General features: G+C 40.8%; 1 protein-coding gene across 1 annotated transcript in view; it reads left to right on the plus strand.

The window, feature by feature from the left end:
- The first annotated feature begins 3008 nt into the window (after positions 1-3008).
- ctnnbl1 (catenin, beta like 1) overlaps positions 3009-16391 on the plus strand; it is a 249430-nt gene continuing 236047 nt past the window's right edge. Inside the window, exon 1 of the mRNA XM_068048127.1 lies at positions 3009-3196. Coding sequence (XP_067904228.1) covers positions 3011-3196 — 186 coding nt within the window. The 5' untranslated portion in view covers positions 3009-3010. The remainder of the gene's footprint in view (positions 3197-16391) is intronic.

Genomic DNA, 16391 nt, shown 5'->3' on the forward strand with positions numbered 1-16391 from the left:
GTTCTACAGTATTACTTTAAATGGCATGCAATTAATACCATTTGTTTCCTCCATGAAAGTCCCATTCAGCGGATTAGACTGTTACAATGATTGGTTTTCTGACTGTTCCAAGAGTGCTGTAATCTTTTGAGGAAACAGGTCTTATTCCCTTACTATTCAGCTACTTTGAGCATATTAGATTAGATTAGAGATACAGCACTGAAACAGGCCCTTCGGCCCACCGAGTCTGTGCCGAACATCAACCACCCATTTATACTAATCCTACACTAATTCCATATTCCTACCAAACATCCCCACCTGTCCCTATATTTCCCTACCTCCTACCTATACGAGTGACAATTTATAATGGCCAATTTACCTATCAACCTGCAAGTCTTTTGGCTTGTGGGAGGAAACCGGAGCACCCGGAGAAAACCCACGCAGACACAGGGAGAACTTGCAAACTCCACACAGGCAGTACCCGGAATTGAACCCGGGTCCCTGGAGCTGTGAGGCTGCGGTGCTAACCACTGCGCCACTGTGCCGCACAGTCGGAATAATGATGACCTTACATCAGAATACACTTTGTGGAGGAAATGGGTTGTATTAAAGAAGTGATTTATGACTTTAACACCTTGTAGGGACTAAACCAAATCAGGAGTACATCCCCACGAATTTCCTTGAATCAAGTTCAAACCATACAAATGCTCAGACACTTATTTGGGTCCAAAGAATTGCACTAGCTTTCCCTCAAAGAAAGAAAACCAACAGAGAATTTTACCATCTTTCAGATAGCCTATTTCTAATATTTTTATGGCTAAGTCATAAACATCCCAGATATTATCATGGTCTGGGAAACTCTCTTCAATACGTATCTCTCCACTTAGGGGTTCTTGTAGTTGTATACAGAATACTACATGAGATGATTTATTAACTTTTATATATTTATTAAAGAATTTAATATGCAATAAACTTCTTAAGTGGATAAGTATATCACAATATCAAATACAAAAGACAAAAGACAGAGGCGCAAGGGGAGAGCCAACTGTGTAACAGCCCCGACAAACAAATTTCTCTGCAGCACCTGTGGAAGAGCCTGTCACTCTAGAATTGGCCTTTATAGCCACTCCAGGTGCTGCTTCACAAACCATTGACCGCCTCCAGGCGCTTATCCATTGTCTCTCGAGATAAGGAGGCCAAAGAAGAGAAGAGAAGAAGAATATCAAATATTACTGAGAAATGTAACACACATTCTTATTGCTAACATAGAATCCAAAAGTTTAACCTTGCTAATGTTACAGCAAAATTTTCTTAGAATATCCGGAATATCCATGAAAATTTAAAGTAAACTTGTACCTTAAATCCCCAAATAAGGCATGGGATGAGAAGTGTTGTTGAGGATTCAACACCTCTAAGTGTTTGCTTCAGAACCTTGTATTTTTATACTATTTCTAAGGCATCATATGGCTTTTGCATTAGACGTGACCTTCCTGTATTCCTTTTAAAATCTATATCTTTAGTTTAATGTTTTACTGGAATTTGAAGTTGTGAGCTTTTATCTGGTCAAAATGTTTATAATTGTGTTTACTTGACCTCTCTTGTTTCTGTGAGTACATTCCATTTATTGTTAATTGCCCTTTCCATGGTACCCACAGTAATCTCCGGAGCCGATCTGTCTGAACAACAACCCCATAAAACCAATTATGTTTTATTGCTACCTCTTACTGAGATCACACAGGATATTTCAATGTGTGTATTTATCTTCCAAGCCCTTGGTATCAGCAATTCTATTATAACAGAGACCTTGAAATATTTTAACTCTACCATCTTAAAGGAGGACTTCATGAGCTCTGAAAATTAACCATTTATTAAATCTTTAACTCTAAAGGCATAATACACTAACTATTTCCAAATTCTACTTAATCAAGCCTATTATACTAATTCCATCACATTAATTGCTTAAAGTAATACCATTGGGCAGTTGGATAAACAGAATACTGTTCTGATGAAAGGTCATCGACCAGAATCATTAACTCTATTTCTCCCTCCGCAGATGCTGCCTGACCTGCTGAATATCTCCAGCATTTTCTGTTCTTAATTTAAATATTCTAACATTGGTGCAAGGCAAAAAGGAATGAACCATGCTAAAGTCCACGTTGCTTTCACCTCCATCCCAACAGCATCCACATTTAATGATCATCCTCCGCCATTTCTGCAACCTCCGATGTGATACCACCACCAAAACCACGGGTCCACTTCCTTTTTAGTGTTCTGAAGGGACTGTTGCCTCCTTTGGTCCACTCTTCCATCACTCCCAACAGCACTTTCCCATGCAAGAGCAGGAGAAGCAACAACAGGCTTATTCCCTTCTCACCATCAAGAGCCCTAAATACTAATTCCAGCTAAAACTGTTCTTTTATTATACTTTTTTCAATTTCTTATACTGTGCTGTTCATGATGCAGTCTCCTCTACTTTGGAGAAACCAAATGCAAATTGGGTAATCACTTCACTGAACACCTCCATTCCCGTTCCCACTCTGACCCCTCTGTCCTTGGCCTCCTGCATTGTTCCAATGAAACTCCATTAGGCATCCTTTCAGAGTCAACATGGATTTCAGATCATAACCACCCTTTTTTTGGACAGCAGCTGTTGGGAATGATTCTGCTCATCCAACTTACACCCACTCTGGACCTTTTTTTGCTTCTTTACTTGTGCCATGGCAACCTCTTTTTGCCTTCCACCATCATCCCTTTTGTCATTTAATCTTTCCTGCTTTCCACCTTAACCATTTTGTTCTTTACTTCCTCTGTAGTTGCTTAAAACCTGTTAAATCTCTAACTTTTCCAGTTCTGAAAAGTCAACGACCTTAAACTTTAACTGTTTCTCTCCATAGATGCTGCCTGATCTGCTGAGTAAATCCAAAATTTTCTGTTTTTATTACGGACTTTTATTTGTTTGAAGAGGTCACTGAAATAAATTCTCAATTTGCCCATTGTCATAATTTTATCCTTTGCCCGTTTCTAAGTATCCATGCTATTTGTGCTCTTTGCGACAGCTGGGGCTCATCTCATTTACATCAGCTTTCGCCGTGCGGCAGTGTGTCCGGTTGCTGTTTTGCGGCAGTGTGGCGGCTTGGTTTGTGTCATTGGTGTGAGTGCTTCTGTTTCTGGTGGTAGCGGCGCCGAGATGGATGTAGGGGAATTACTCAATTACCAGGTGAGGCGGCTTCGGCTCCTCGCAGACTCGGCGTCAAGTCCCCCCTTCGGTTCCGGCTGCTGCGTTTCCCCGCTCCCTGTGAGTGGGGTAGGGCAGGCCGCAGAGCCTGGCCCTCGAGTTGTGGCTGCATTGCCAGCAGAGTGGCAGCCGGACACGCTTTCGCCTGCACTTATTCGGCTCCAGGTGTGCGGCTTATTCCAGAGATGGCCGTTCTTTAAAAACAGCTCCTACAGTAACAATATGATGGCTTTCCTCTTCTAACTAAAGTGCTTTAAACTCCCTCATACAGAAGGGGCTTGCAATCTTAGACATGTTTCTGAAACAACAGCTTAAACTCAACGATGTACTAAGGTGCTTTTCACGACTAAAGAAGGATAGGAATAGTTAAGGAAGGTGACAGAAAAGATTAAAGAGATCTTTGAAAGTAGGGTTGATATGAGCCAAAGTGGCGGATTAAGAGGAGAATTACAAACAGCAAGGTGGTAGTAGCTGAAAGCCTTTGACATTGGTTGAACAGATGGAGGAGGGAATACACAGTAATCCTGACGTGAGCAGGATGAGGGTAGAGGAAGTTCATTCAGAGATTTGTAAGTAAGCATTTTGAAGTCATTAGACTTAAGATTGTTAAGGACAGAGGTGGCAAGTCAACAAGGCTTAGAATGGGATGACGTGGTGAGTGAGTTTTGGGCAAGTTAGATTTTGTGCAGGATGGTAATGTTGTGAAGAGGGCATTTGAAATGTTAAACCTAGAGGGGTACAGGTATGGATGGGGATTTCATCTAGGATGAAGTAGCAATCTAGGTCGCTGATGATTTGCAGGTAGAAATAGGGGATCTTTTTGCACTTAGGAGTTTGAAACTCAGCTCAGGGTTGAGCAGGACATTGAATTTGTGTACTGTTGGGTTCAGGAAGAGGATAGGAATGATTAGAGTGTGTAACATCTGGTGAGAACTGAATGGGATGGCTTTAGATTAGCCAGTATTTGGTTAGAGGAAGTTCTAAATCAATTGTGGCTTGATGTTAGAGACGTAGTAAGAAACACAACAACTGAGGGTGAGCGTCCAGGGTGTTCTAGTTTACTGCATGTGAGTGAGGAATTAAAAGTGGTTGATACGATCTTTAAGTTCATAAATGGCGAGGAGAAATCCAGATGATGTGCTTGCTACATTGAGATAAGTTATAAAAGTTTTACCTATATAAAACACTAGTTCGACCTCAGTTGGAGTATAGTGTCCAATTCTGGGCACCACACTTCAGGAAGGATGAGAAGGTACAGAAGAGATTTACTATAATGGATCCAGGGATGACTGATTACAGTTATCCGGATAGATTGGAGAAGCTGCGGTTGTTATCTTTGGAGTAGAGAAGGCTAAGAGAAAATTTAATGGAGGTGTTTAATGGATAGAAGTTTAGAAAAAGTAATTACAGAGAAATTGTTTCCAGCAGCTGAAGGGATGGTCACCAGAGGGCATAGATGTAAGGTGATTGGCAAAAGAACCAGAGGCAACATGAGGGAAAAATGATTTTATGCAATGAGTGGTTAGGATGCAGAATACACTGCCTAATAGACCTCTGCATTTTGCCAATTCTGGCCTCTTGAGCATTCCCAATTTTCGTTGCAGCACGATTGGTGACTGTGCCTTCAGCTGCCTCTGCCCTAAGCTCTGGAACTTCTTAAATGTTTCTGACTCTGCACCTTTCTTTCCTCCTTTAAGGTGCTGCTTAAAACCTAACTCCTTGACCAAGTTTTTGGTCATCGGGCCTAATAGCTCCTTATGTGGTTAGAGTGGCTTGGGATGTTTTATTACATATAGGCACTATTTAAATGCAAATTGTTGGATACATATTCAGTAGTAGCTTTCAAAAGGGAATTGGTTAAATGCTTCCAGGAGAAAAGATTGCAGCGATATGAGGAAAGAGCAGGGGAGTTGGACTAACTTGATTGTTCTTCAGAAGAGCCGGTGCAAACTCTGGTCCGAGTGGCCTGCTCCTGTATTGTACTATTCTGTGATCCTATAAATTGGATTAGGGTGTTTCCTGGGAATAGAATATTGAGAACAAATGGAGCAGCATGGAATGGTTGACCATATTGAAGGAGAATAAGGAATAACGAGTTGCAATCATACTAGTGACTGACCAGAGTGGTCTTTGTACTGTGGTTAGGATGGAAGACAGGCTGAAGGGGAGGTGGGCACAGACTCTGGTAATACATTTGAGAGTCTTGAGAGATAAGGAAAGTTTTTAAAATGGGGTGGTAATTGGAAAGGATGCGGAGAAGTGACTGCAGTTTTGAACACAAAGGAACAATGTATGTGGAAAGTTGGGAATGTCTGTAAGTATTTGAAAAACAGGAGAGGAGGTAGTTGAGGGGGAAGGCTTTGAGTTGGGACTTCAGTTACCTAAATCCAAGTAGCATTGGGTATCAGGTATTTTTAGTCATTGAATTATCAGGGAGAATTGTTTACAATCTTCCAAGTGTTAGATCAGACCAGTGTAGCTTTCACAGTGATGAGAAATATAGGAAGTAATCATTATGTGAAGTTAATTTTCTTTGGGAATTTAATAGAAGTTCTGTAGAATGTTTTTCTTTTGAGAGGTTAGATATAATTGCTGTAAATACTTAGAATCATAGAATAGGACAGCACAGAAGTAGGCCATTTGGTCCCTCAAGTTGCTTCGGCTCTTTTGAAGAGCAATCCAGTGAGTCCCACTCCCTGGCTCTTACCCCATATCCCTCCAATATTTTCTCCAAGGATTTATCCTATTTCCTTTTGAAAGCTACGATTAATTCTATGTCTACCACCCTATTCCAGTACATTCTAAATCGTAACCACTCCTTGCGTACAGAAGTTTTCCTCATGTTGCCTTTGGTTCTTCTGCCAATCACCTTAAATTTGTGCTCTGTGGTTACTGGCCCTTCAGTATGGCATCTCCTTCAAGAGGTACCAGGCTGCTATAATGTAGCAATCCTAATACTGACAGGAAAGGTATCACCTGTGGAATGTACTTCATCCAGTGAGCAGTGAAAATGCTGATAACTGAAGAATACTTGAACCATCAACTCAGATACTGTATCCCATGAGCTACATTCCTCCTGTTATATGACTGCAGCGAGAACAAAATGTGGTTTGCTCCACTTCAATTCTATGCAGTGGGAATGAATCAGCAGTAGCTTGATACACTGAATCATTCATTGTACGTATAGCTGACTCGATCTGCTATTCAATCCTAAAATGCACTGATTTTGTTGGAGACAGCGTTGCCCAGTTAAATTTGGATTGAAGCTTGCAAGAACAGTTTTACCACATAAAAGTAAGCTTTTGATTCACTTTTAATATTGAGGTACAACACAGAAGGTGGTCATTCAGCCCATCATGCCTGTGCTTGTTGCTTTTGCTTGTTAGATATGGGAACAAGAAAAGACACTCACAAGGTCGCAAGCAATTGGAACTCGCCCTTGAGAGTAATCTAAAATGTGGAAACTGAAAAATATAGAGCAAGGAGAGTAGAAAAGATCCAAAAACGTAACAGCACAAGTGGGAGATAGGAGAGATGATGATTATTTTGGGGTTGGGACAGAAGCAGGCTGAGTAAATGGGCAAAAGGCCTTTCCTTTGATGATTCATCAGCAAATGAACTTCTGAATGAAGTTGGAGCAAATCTGAAGTGTCATTCAAGTATTTTGACCTGGCCAGGACATTTCTTGACAATGTAACAAAATCACCAAGTTCAATGCCAAGAGAATACAGTGATGCTGTGAGCAATGGCAGCAGTACAAAACATTTCACTACTATATACCAGCAGTTAGCGTTATCCACAAGCCATTTGTAATTGTACATGCATGTGTGATGCACTATAACTGAAAAAAGAAAAGTTTTGAGTTAGGGGTTCATAATGTTCAATGAGTGTAACTTTCTGTTCAGGGTTTGCCTGACAGTTTGGTAAGTGAGGAAAATGCTATGTTTTATTTGGCTATTTTTAGTGGTTTATAGAGAAAATAAAACACCAGACCATTGGGTGAAGAAATAAAATGACATGCAGATCGAGGTCTGACACGATAGAGTGCTGAGCAAATAGGATTCTGTCTTAAGGTATTGGAATACCTTCTTTGCATTATAAAATGCTGACAGATTGACGTAGGGGGTTTCCATCATAATTGTTAACATAAAAAACATGACACGCAAATTGTGACAATAGGAAGTACATGACAAATGCAAGGTTTTTTAACACATATATATCTTCTTTGGCCTCCTTGTTTCGAGAGACAATGGGTAAGCGCCTGGAGGTGGTCAGTGGTTTGTGGAACAGCGCCTGGAGTGGCTATAAAGGCCAATTCTAGAGTAACAGACTCTTCCACAGGTGCTGCAGAAAAATTTGTTTGTCGGGGCTGTTACACAGTTGGTTCTCCCCTTGCGCTTCTGTCTTTTTTCCTGCCAACTGCTAAGTCTCTTCGACTTGCCACACTTTAGCCCCGCCTTTATGGCTGCCCGCCAGCTCTGGCGATTGCTGGCAACTGACTCCCACGACTTGTGATCAATGTCACAGGACTTCATGTCGCGTTTGCAGACGTCTTTAAAGCGGAGACATGGACGGCCGGTGGGTCTCATACCAGTGGCGAGCCCGTTGTACAATGTGTCTTTGGGGATCCTGCCATCTTCCATGCGGCTCACATGGCCAAGCCATCTCAAGCGCAGCTAACTCAGTATACATATATATAAATACATATATAAACACATATATTTTGCATGTTCTTGATTGGGAGGGGAGCAGCTTAAATTTACGTGTTTTAAATTGTGCTGAGGCATCAGGGAGATGGGTAAGCGATGGAGAAACAATTACAAATGGAATCAGGAACAAGAGAGTAACAAAGGGAACAGATTGAAATAAGATCAGGTAATGATACTGAAAAGAAGTAGAAGAAACCAAGTATTTTGAAACATTGAGGAACAATGGAATCATAGATTTGCTACTGTTACGGCCATGTGGTGAGGTTTGTGGGTGGTTCCTATTGTTCAACTCCCACATGACCACAGCAAGTGTGTTTTGCTATTAGGGTTAAAACCCTCGGTATTTTATTTGTCAAATAACAGACAGCGCCAGGTTTTCTTTAAGACAGAAAATCAATTGTTTATTGATTAATGTGCCTTATCCCGAAATTGTCGCAACCACATCCATTCATGCATTTGCTCGTGCACACACAGACACAAAAAGAGACGGATAGAGAGGAAAAAAGGGGAAAGCGATTATAAGTGGGGAAGGGAGGCTAGGTTTTGCGGGGAGGTCATGGTAAACTTGTTGAATTCTCTTGGAACTTGAGTTCTCGTGGCCTGAAATGTTTGTAGATTTCTCTTGCTTGCAAGTTCAGTTGAAGATAGTGGATCACTTCTAGTTCACTGCTGTATAAAGTATAGATGTAGAAATTCACAGCAGGGCACGTGCCTTCTGGTTTGCTGGAAACAGGCTTCTGGATGTTGCTTTTCTTTCCTTCTTTGGGGTGTCTCTCTCTAGGCTGCTTTTTTGAGGTAAAGCTGTGTTACTACTCACCTCCTGGTAGGAGATGCTTTGGTCCCTTCCCCATGGCAATCGCTCAATGGCCCAGAATATGGCTATTTCACACCTCCTTTGTTTCAGAAGAAGACATTCAGTTCTGGAATGTTTTAGATGGGTGTAATTGACACCTCTTAGCTTTGAAGATTTTCCTTTGTCCCTGTCAGACAGTTTGAATATACAAAGGCTGAGCCCTTTTTTTCTTTGGCCATTTTGCAACATTGTACACATTTTTTAAAAGAAAGGTCAATTTTTTAACAAGACAAAGTCAGTTTTTATAACTCTTCAGATTGTGTTCATAATTTGTATCATTGCACTTCTTGTGTGTGTGATCCTGCACAGAAGCAGTTAATTTTGCCCTTCAAGTTTCTGCCAGTATCTTTTTCTACCTGCATTGAATTGTCTAATTCTTCTTGCTCGCCATTCTCTTTAACATTGGTTGAAAAATAACTATATAATTCCCTTTTGAAAGAATGAATGAACTCTGCTTCAATGACAGTTTATGGCAGGAAATTCCACATTCTAACTATCCTCTTTCTAACAACATTCTTCAAACCTTTTAATTCATTTTGCGATTTTTTTTGTTTTTGTTTTTGTTTACTGCCATCTCTAACATTACCTGCTTATCTCAGCCCCTTTGCCCCTGAATCTAATGCTTTTTTGGCTGGGCTCCCATCCTCAACCCTTCATAAGCTAAAACTCTGCCATACGTAGGTTATTTTGCGCTGAGTCTCACTTAATCCATACCCTTGTCATTGATCTATGCTGGTTTCTTATTTTCCAACAGATTAAATTCAAAACCTTTGTTCCAGTAAATAAATCCTTCCGCACATAACTTCTCCCCATCCTCTTCCTGCAGTCGCCTCGAGCGCTAGATCCTCTCCCAAAGGCTGCATTCTTCTGATATCAATCTTTAGTACATTTCTCTCCTTGTCCCACCAATGGTACCAGAGCCTTTAGCTGCCTCCATCCCATCTTTAGAATTCACTTCCTCAAAACTCACTTCTTGAACCTTTCTGTTGGACACCCTTCCTAATTTCTCCCTTCCCAGCTTGTTATCTGTTTTATTTATGCTTATTTGTGAAGCATCATGAGACATTAATTTCCATTTGTAAGGTGATATATAAATGCAATTTGTTGTTGGAACAAGGTCCTGTAGCACAATGCAATTCACAGTCAAGTGATAGAAGTGTGTTTGTAACATTTTGAAGTGTTTGATGCTGTGTAAATTATATGGTGAATGGAAAGCATGCAATTAAGTTAATCAGACATGCAGAAATGTTGTCACTAGACATATTTTGTATTTGGTACCAACACAATATAAGGAAAAATAGCACTTAAGCCAAATATGCCTTACAGCATTGCTTTTTAGTGCATTCTTATCAATATAGTAGAGGAGAAACCGAACTTAAGCCAATATGCTTAAATATTATGTAGTGTATAGTGCATCTTTTGATATTCTTTAACTCATAACATTAAATTTCTTCCAGTACTACCACCACCCTAGTGTTGTCTCGAGCCATAACCACCGTTTAGAAGGAAAAAATCTTCTGGGTATTTTCACGGTTCATGTGGATATATAAAATGAATATTTCAATCCCACCATTGTGCTTTACGGAAATCTTAGTGACAGTACTGACATTAATGTGTGAGAGACTTGTGTGATGCTTTTAATTCATCGCTTCAAATTGTTCCTTCCTCCACCAGTGACCTGTTAGTGACCACCAACCCTTTATCCTCATGTTATTATCTTGCTCTTTCCACATACATTGCTTAAAATGCAAAATATAGAATTGTACTGGTTGTTTAAGAGTTCAAGTGGACGTGATACAAGCTGTTACATTTGACTGAAATCCTAATGATAGTACTGATCACAGCGTTGTAGCTTTTGAAGCCGAAACACAAGTGTAACCAACCAGTCTAGATTCGGACAGACGTTACATTTTTGTAATCATAATATAGAGAATAAGATGTAGTGATAAACTAGCATTTTACTGTCAAATTTGTAATAACTGTAGCATGAGAGAATGTACAGTGACCCATTGTTCAGACAGTGACGTACAGGATCTGTAAGTTCAACCTTTTTTTATTTCACGGGATGTGGGTGTCGCTGTCCAGGCCAGCAGTTATTTCCCATCCCTAATTGTTTTCGAGAAGGTGGTGGTGAGCTGCCTTCTTGAACTATTGCAGTCCATGTGGTGTAGGTGTACACCCACAGTGCTATTAGGAAGGGAGTTCCAGGATTTTGACTCTGCGACAGTGAAGGAATGGCAATGTAGTTCCAAGTCAGGATGGTGCAGGCTTGGAGGGGAACTTGCAGATGATGCTCCCATGCATCTGCTGCCCCTGTGTTTCCAGGTGATGGAGGTTGCTGATTTGGAAGATGCTGCAGTGCATCTGTAGATGATGGATACTGCTGCGACTATGCATCGGGGGTGGAGGGAGTGAATGTTGAAGGTGGCGGATGGGGTGCCGATCAAGTGGGCTGCTTTGTCCTGAATGGTGTAGAGTTTCTTGAGTGTTGTTGGAGCTGCACTCATCCAAACAAGTGGAGAGTATTCCATCATATTCCTGACTGTGCCTTGTAGATGGTGGGCAGGCATTGGGGAGTCAGGAGGTGAGTTACTCACTGCAGACTTCCCAATCTCTGACCTGCTCTTGTAGCCACAGTGCTTATATGGCTCGTCCAGTTAAGACTTTGGTCAATGGTAATCCCCCCCCAGGATGTTGTTGGTGGGGGATTTGACAATGATAATGCCATTGAACATCAAGGGGAGATGGTTAGATTCTCTGGAGATGGTCTTGTGTGGCACAAATGTAACTTGCCACTTCCCAGCCCAAGCCTGAAGGTTGTCCAGGTCTTGCTGCATACGGACACTGACGGCTTCAGTATTTGAGGAACCACAAATGTTGCTGAACATTGTGCAATCACCAGCAAACATCCCCACTTGTGAACATAAGATGGAGGGAAGGTCATTGATGAAGCAGCTGAAAATGGCTCGGCCTAGGACACTACCCTGAAGAACTTCTGCAGTAATGTCCTGGGACTGAAATGATTGACTTCCAACCATCTTCCGTTGTGCTAGATAGGACTTCAAACAGTGGAGAGTTTTCCCCCAGTTCCCATTGACTCCAGTTTTGCTGGCGCTCCTTGATGTCACACTCAGTTACATGCTGCCTTGATGTCAAGGGCAGTCACTCTCACCTCACCTTATTGTGACAGGACCAGTGAGTAGCTGTGTGGCTCTGAATGTGAAGCTCCTTAACCTCCAGTTTCTCTGCAATGACTTGATTATTCACACTTCCTTGTCCCTCCTGTGCCTGTGTGATAGTTTTACTAAATCTGAGAAAATGATTATGTTCTTTTCTGTAAATAACTGCAGTGGAGGTGGTCATCACGGAATAGCGAAAGTTACAAGCTGATGTAGTCTGAGTTGAAAATAAGGATCCCCAAGGCACTACTGAGTCTGTAACTTGATAATATAAGTATGCTAACTCTTTCTAAAGGATATGGCATCTGATTGTGTGTGCTGTCATGGATGTCAAAACAATGCAGGTTTGAATCCTACCTTAGCTATTTTAACCAGATTATCATTTAAACTAGCATGTATCCATTCTTAGTTTGACTGATCTGCTTATTCTAACTTAGTAGTCTCACTCAATACTGCTCTGTTGGCCCAGAATCAAAATAGAACTCTTTCTTCTGTTATGATCCTGTAGTTTCTTTTTCGGGAAGAATGCGGTGTGCCTTTAAGGCTGGGAAAAGGAGCCATACTGCTTCAAGGCAGCATACTCCAGAAGCTGAGTCAAAGAATGCATTTTTGTTGCCCTGGGATACAACCATTCGGAGACTACGATTCAAAGGGTGCATTCTCATTGCCTTGGATACAGCCACTCAGACTGAGCATCGGGAGATACATTTGTTACAGTTTAATTTTGAACTGGCTTATAGTGCAAACTGCCTGTTCTAACAGCAAAAAAAAAGACAGCTGTGTGTTAGCACCTGAAAAGAGAGCTCTCAGGCCATTTAAACTGAAGGATGAGAATTTAGTCTGATTATTTATTATTCTCTCTCAAAATTCTAAAAAGTCAAGCCAAAACACAGATCTCTGATAATTTAAACTGAAGGAAAGGAAGTTAGACTGTGACAATCTTTTATCCCTCAAAAATTCTAAAGCCAGATTGATTCATTAAAAAGTGCTTGCAAGTTGTTAATTGTAGAAATTCATCATTGGAGAAGGAAAGCAATAATTTTGACTTCTGGATTAGACTACGGACTGTTTTACTGTTGAGGAACCTTTTCCCCCCCAGCGGACGCCAAGAGGACTTCAAGCAACCTTGGACTGTTCTGGATCCGGCAGGAGTGTAAATCTGCAAGGACTCTTTTTTTTTCTATTTTGGATGTTGTTTCTATCGTGGTAGTCTTTAAGAATTTAGTTTTTCAAATTAAACAGTTAATTTGTTGATTTAAAGACACCTGGTTTGGTTAGCCACATTCGGTGTGAATAAATGATACAATTTGGCTGGGTCTTTAATTTGAAAAGTTTAAAATGATATGTTAGGCGACCTGTGGAGGAACGGGATTGAATTAACAGTGCGTTTCTCCCACCACAATCAGAATTATACATTTTGATTGAGGGCTTTGACTGGAGCGGTCGGTCGTAACACTTTACATGAAGAACTAAAAGGAAATACTCCCTCCCAGGAGATTGGAATCTCCTGTGGAATGCCTGTACTTCTGCGAGAAGATTTTGAAGTTTAAACACGTGTGCGTCAGTCTCACTTGACTGGTCGTGTAAACCTCATTTTGATATACTCCAGTGTTATCATCAGTAAAGTATGATCGTGATTGTTATTGTAGAATTGATTTTTTTAAACTAGGTTTTCAATACGTCAGTGGGCATGCAGAAGCTTTGTGCTCTATCCACTTGACAAATGAAAACAGTACAGTTTTCAAATTCGAGTGATGTTTAGATAGATCCTTTTCATGTATCCATATCACAGTGGTTATTACCGATTTTTCATTGTTTTCAGTTGTGATAGGAAAAATTTGAGGCGATAAATTATGACCTTTGTACAAGAAAGACATTTGGTAAAACATTAAAAAAACTTTGGCTTAAGAATGGTCTTTAAAGTTCTTCAGTGCTTTGTCAAATTTATCCACTAACTAGATGAGCTGTACAAACTAGGAAGGTTTGTGCTGAGTTAAGTGATTTGATTTGGGGAAGGAGTAGAGATGCTAGAGTTTGCCTCAGTATGGATGTTGTAGGCAGGGGAATATTGGCCAGGGTTGTTGGTATCCAGTGGTACTTGGCTGGAAGTGCAGATATAAGCAAGAGTAAGGACATGATTAGTTTTGTCTGTGTTGTACTTGCAGCCAAGCTGTCTGCTGACACTCTCACCATCCGTGATTAGATGCACTTAAGCAGGGCATTGGAAAATGTAATGCACATGAAATTGTACCCAGCAACGAGTTGGCATCCTTGAGAGGAGAGGGAGTAAATTGGTGAGAAAGTAGCATCTGATGTTTTCTAAAGCTTATTGCTTCTGATATGCTTAAAATCTATTGAGAATATTGTATAATTTGTGTACATAAATAATAGTTATATAATATGGAATTAGCCTCTTTTGCCAGTGCAGACAAAACATTACTGTTTTCAAATGGCTTGAATGTTGGATTCTTGAGGAGAAAAGTAGAATCGAGTCCATTTAGAATCTAAAATTATAATATATTATTGGATGTATGCAGTTGACTATGTAGCATTGATTTGAAATGGTGTCATGTTATGATGGATGTTAGACATTCTGTGAAGCACAATCTTCTATCGCCATTGAAATTGGTGAAGAATGTGCATTTGTGATCGAATTCTGAAAAATGGTAATCTTGACTTAAATAGCTGGGTTAAATATCAGGATATTATACATGTATCATTGCAGATAAGGATGATTTGAATAAAATTATACATCAAATGCCACCCTTGGTGTGAAAGTGGGCTTGGAAAATTGTTGAATTAAAATTGAGTTTGTGTTTAAAAAGATTCATGATACTTAGTTAATATTGTATCTGGAACACTGAAATGAGCCAGTCTTAATATCATTGTAAAGCATGTTTTGAAGGTGTAATTAGAGAGTTTAGGGATGGTATTCACTAGGAAATGTATTATTTTCTATTGCCAATTGTCTAGTGCTGTTCAGTTTGTGACAAGCTAATGAAAGATATGTTATAAGCTAACAAGTACTGTTGCTATTAAGATGGAATATATTGTAGGAAGAATTACTGATGGGGTGAGTTCACAATTTGGACTGTTACACCTAGGGATTGGCTTGACATTTAAAAGAACAGATAAAATAAAATGGACGGAAGCCTTTGGCGGGCCGGATTCTGGCCCGTGAGCTGAATGTTGGACAACCCTGTTGTTGAGTGTTGTTGGAGCTTTGAGCATCCAGACAAATGGAAAGTATTCCATCACACTAATATCTACAAGGCACAAATCAGAGGAAAGGCTTTGAGGAATCAGGAGCTGAGTCACTCACCACAGAATAACCAGCCTCTGATCTGTTCTTCCAGCCACAGTGTTTATGTGACTGGTCCAGTTAAGTTTCTGGTTAGTTCTGACTCTCAGGGTGTTGATGGTGCGGGTTCGATGATAGTAATGCTGTTGAATATCAAGGGAAGGTGGTTACTGTCAATTGTTGGAGCTCATTATTGCCTGGCACTTGCATGGTACAAATGTTACTTGCCACTTATCCGCCCAAGCCTGAATGTTGTCCATGTCTCGTGGCATGCAGGCATGGACTGCTTTATTATCTGAAGAGTTGTGAATGGAATGGAACCACTGTGCAATACCCACTGCTGACCTTACGATAGAGAGAAGGTCAGTGATGAAACAGCTGAAGATGGCTGGCCTCAGGATACTACCCTGAGGAAGTCCTGCAGCGATGTCCTGGGACTGACTTGATTGGTATCCAATAACCAAACCATCTTCCTTTGTGCTAGGTATGATTCCAGCCAGTGGAGAGTTCCTCCCCTAATTCCTGTTGATTTCAGTTTTACTAGGGCTCCTTGATGCCATTCTTGGCCACATGCTGCCTTGATGTGAAGGGCAGTTACTCTTGCCTCACCTTTGGAATTCAGCTATTTTATCCATGTTTAGACCAAGGCTGTAATAAGGTCTGGAGCCAAGTGATCCTGATGGAACCCAGACTGAGCATCAGTGAGCAGGTTATTAGTGAGTAAGTGCTGCTTGATAGCACAGTGGATGACCCGTTCCATCACTTTAATGATTAAGATTAGGTTGATGGGGCGTAAATTGGCTGGATTGGTTTTGTCCTGTTTTTGGACATAACCTATGTGAGCAATTTTCCACTTTGTTGGATAAATACTAGTGTTTTAGCTGTACTGGAACAGTTTGGGTAGAGACATGGCTGGTTCTGGAGCACAAGTCTTCAGTACTACAGCAGGGATGTTGTTGGGACCCGTTGCCTTTGATGTATTCAGTGCACTAAGACGTTTCTTGATATCACATGGAGTGAATCAAATGAGCTGAAGACTGGCTTCTGTGATGGTGGGGCCTTCCGGAGGAGACAGATGGATTATCCACTCAGCACTTCTGGCTGACGATGTTTGCAAACCATTCAGCCTTGCCTT

This window comes from Heterodontus francisci, chromosome 16, assembly GCF_036365525.1.
Source record: "Heterodontus francisci isolate sHetFra1 chromosome 16, sHetFra1.hap1, whole genome shotgun sequence".
Lineage (NCBI taxonomy): Eukaryota > Metazoa > Chordata > Chondrichthyes > Heterodontiformes > Heterodontidae > Heterodontus > Heterodontus francisci.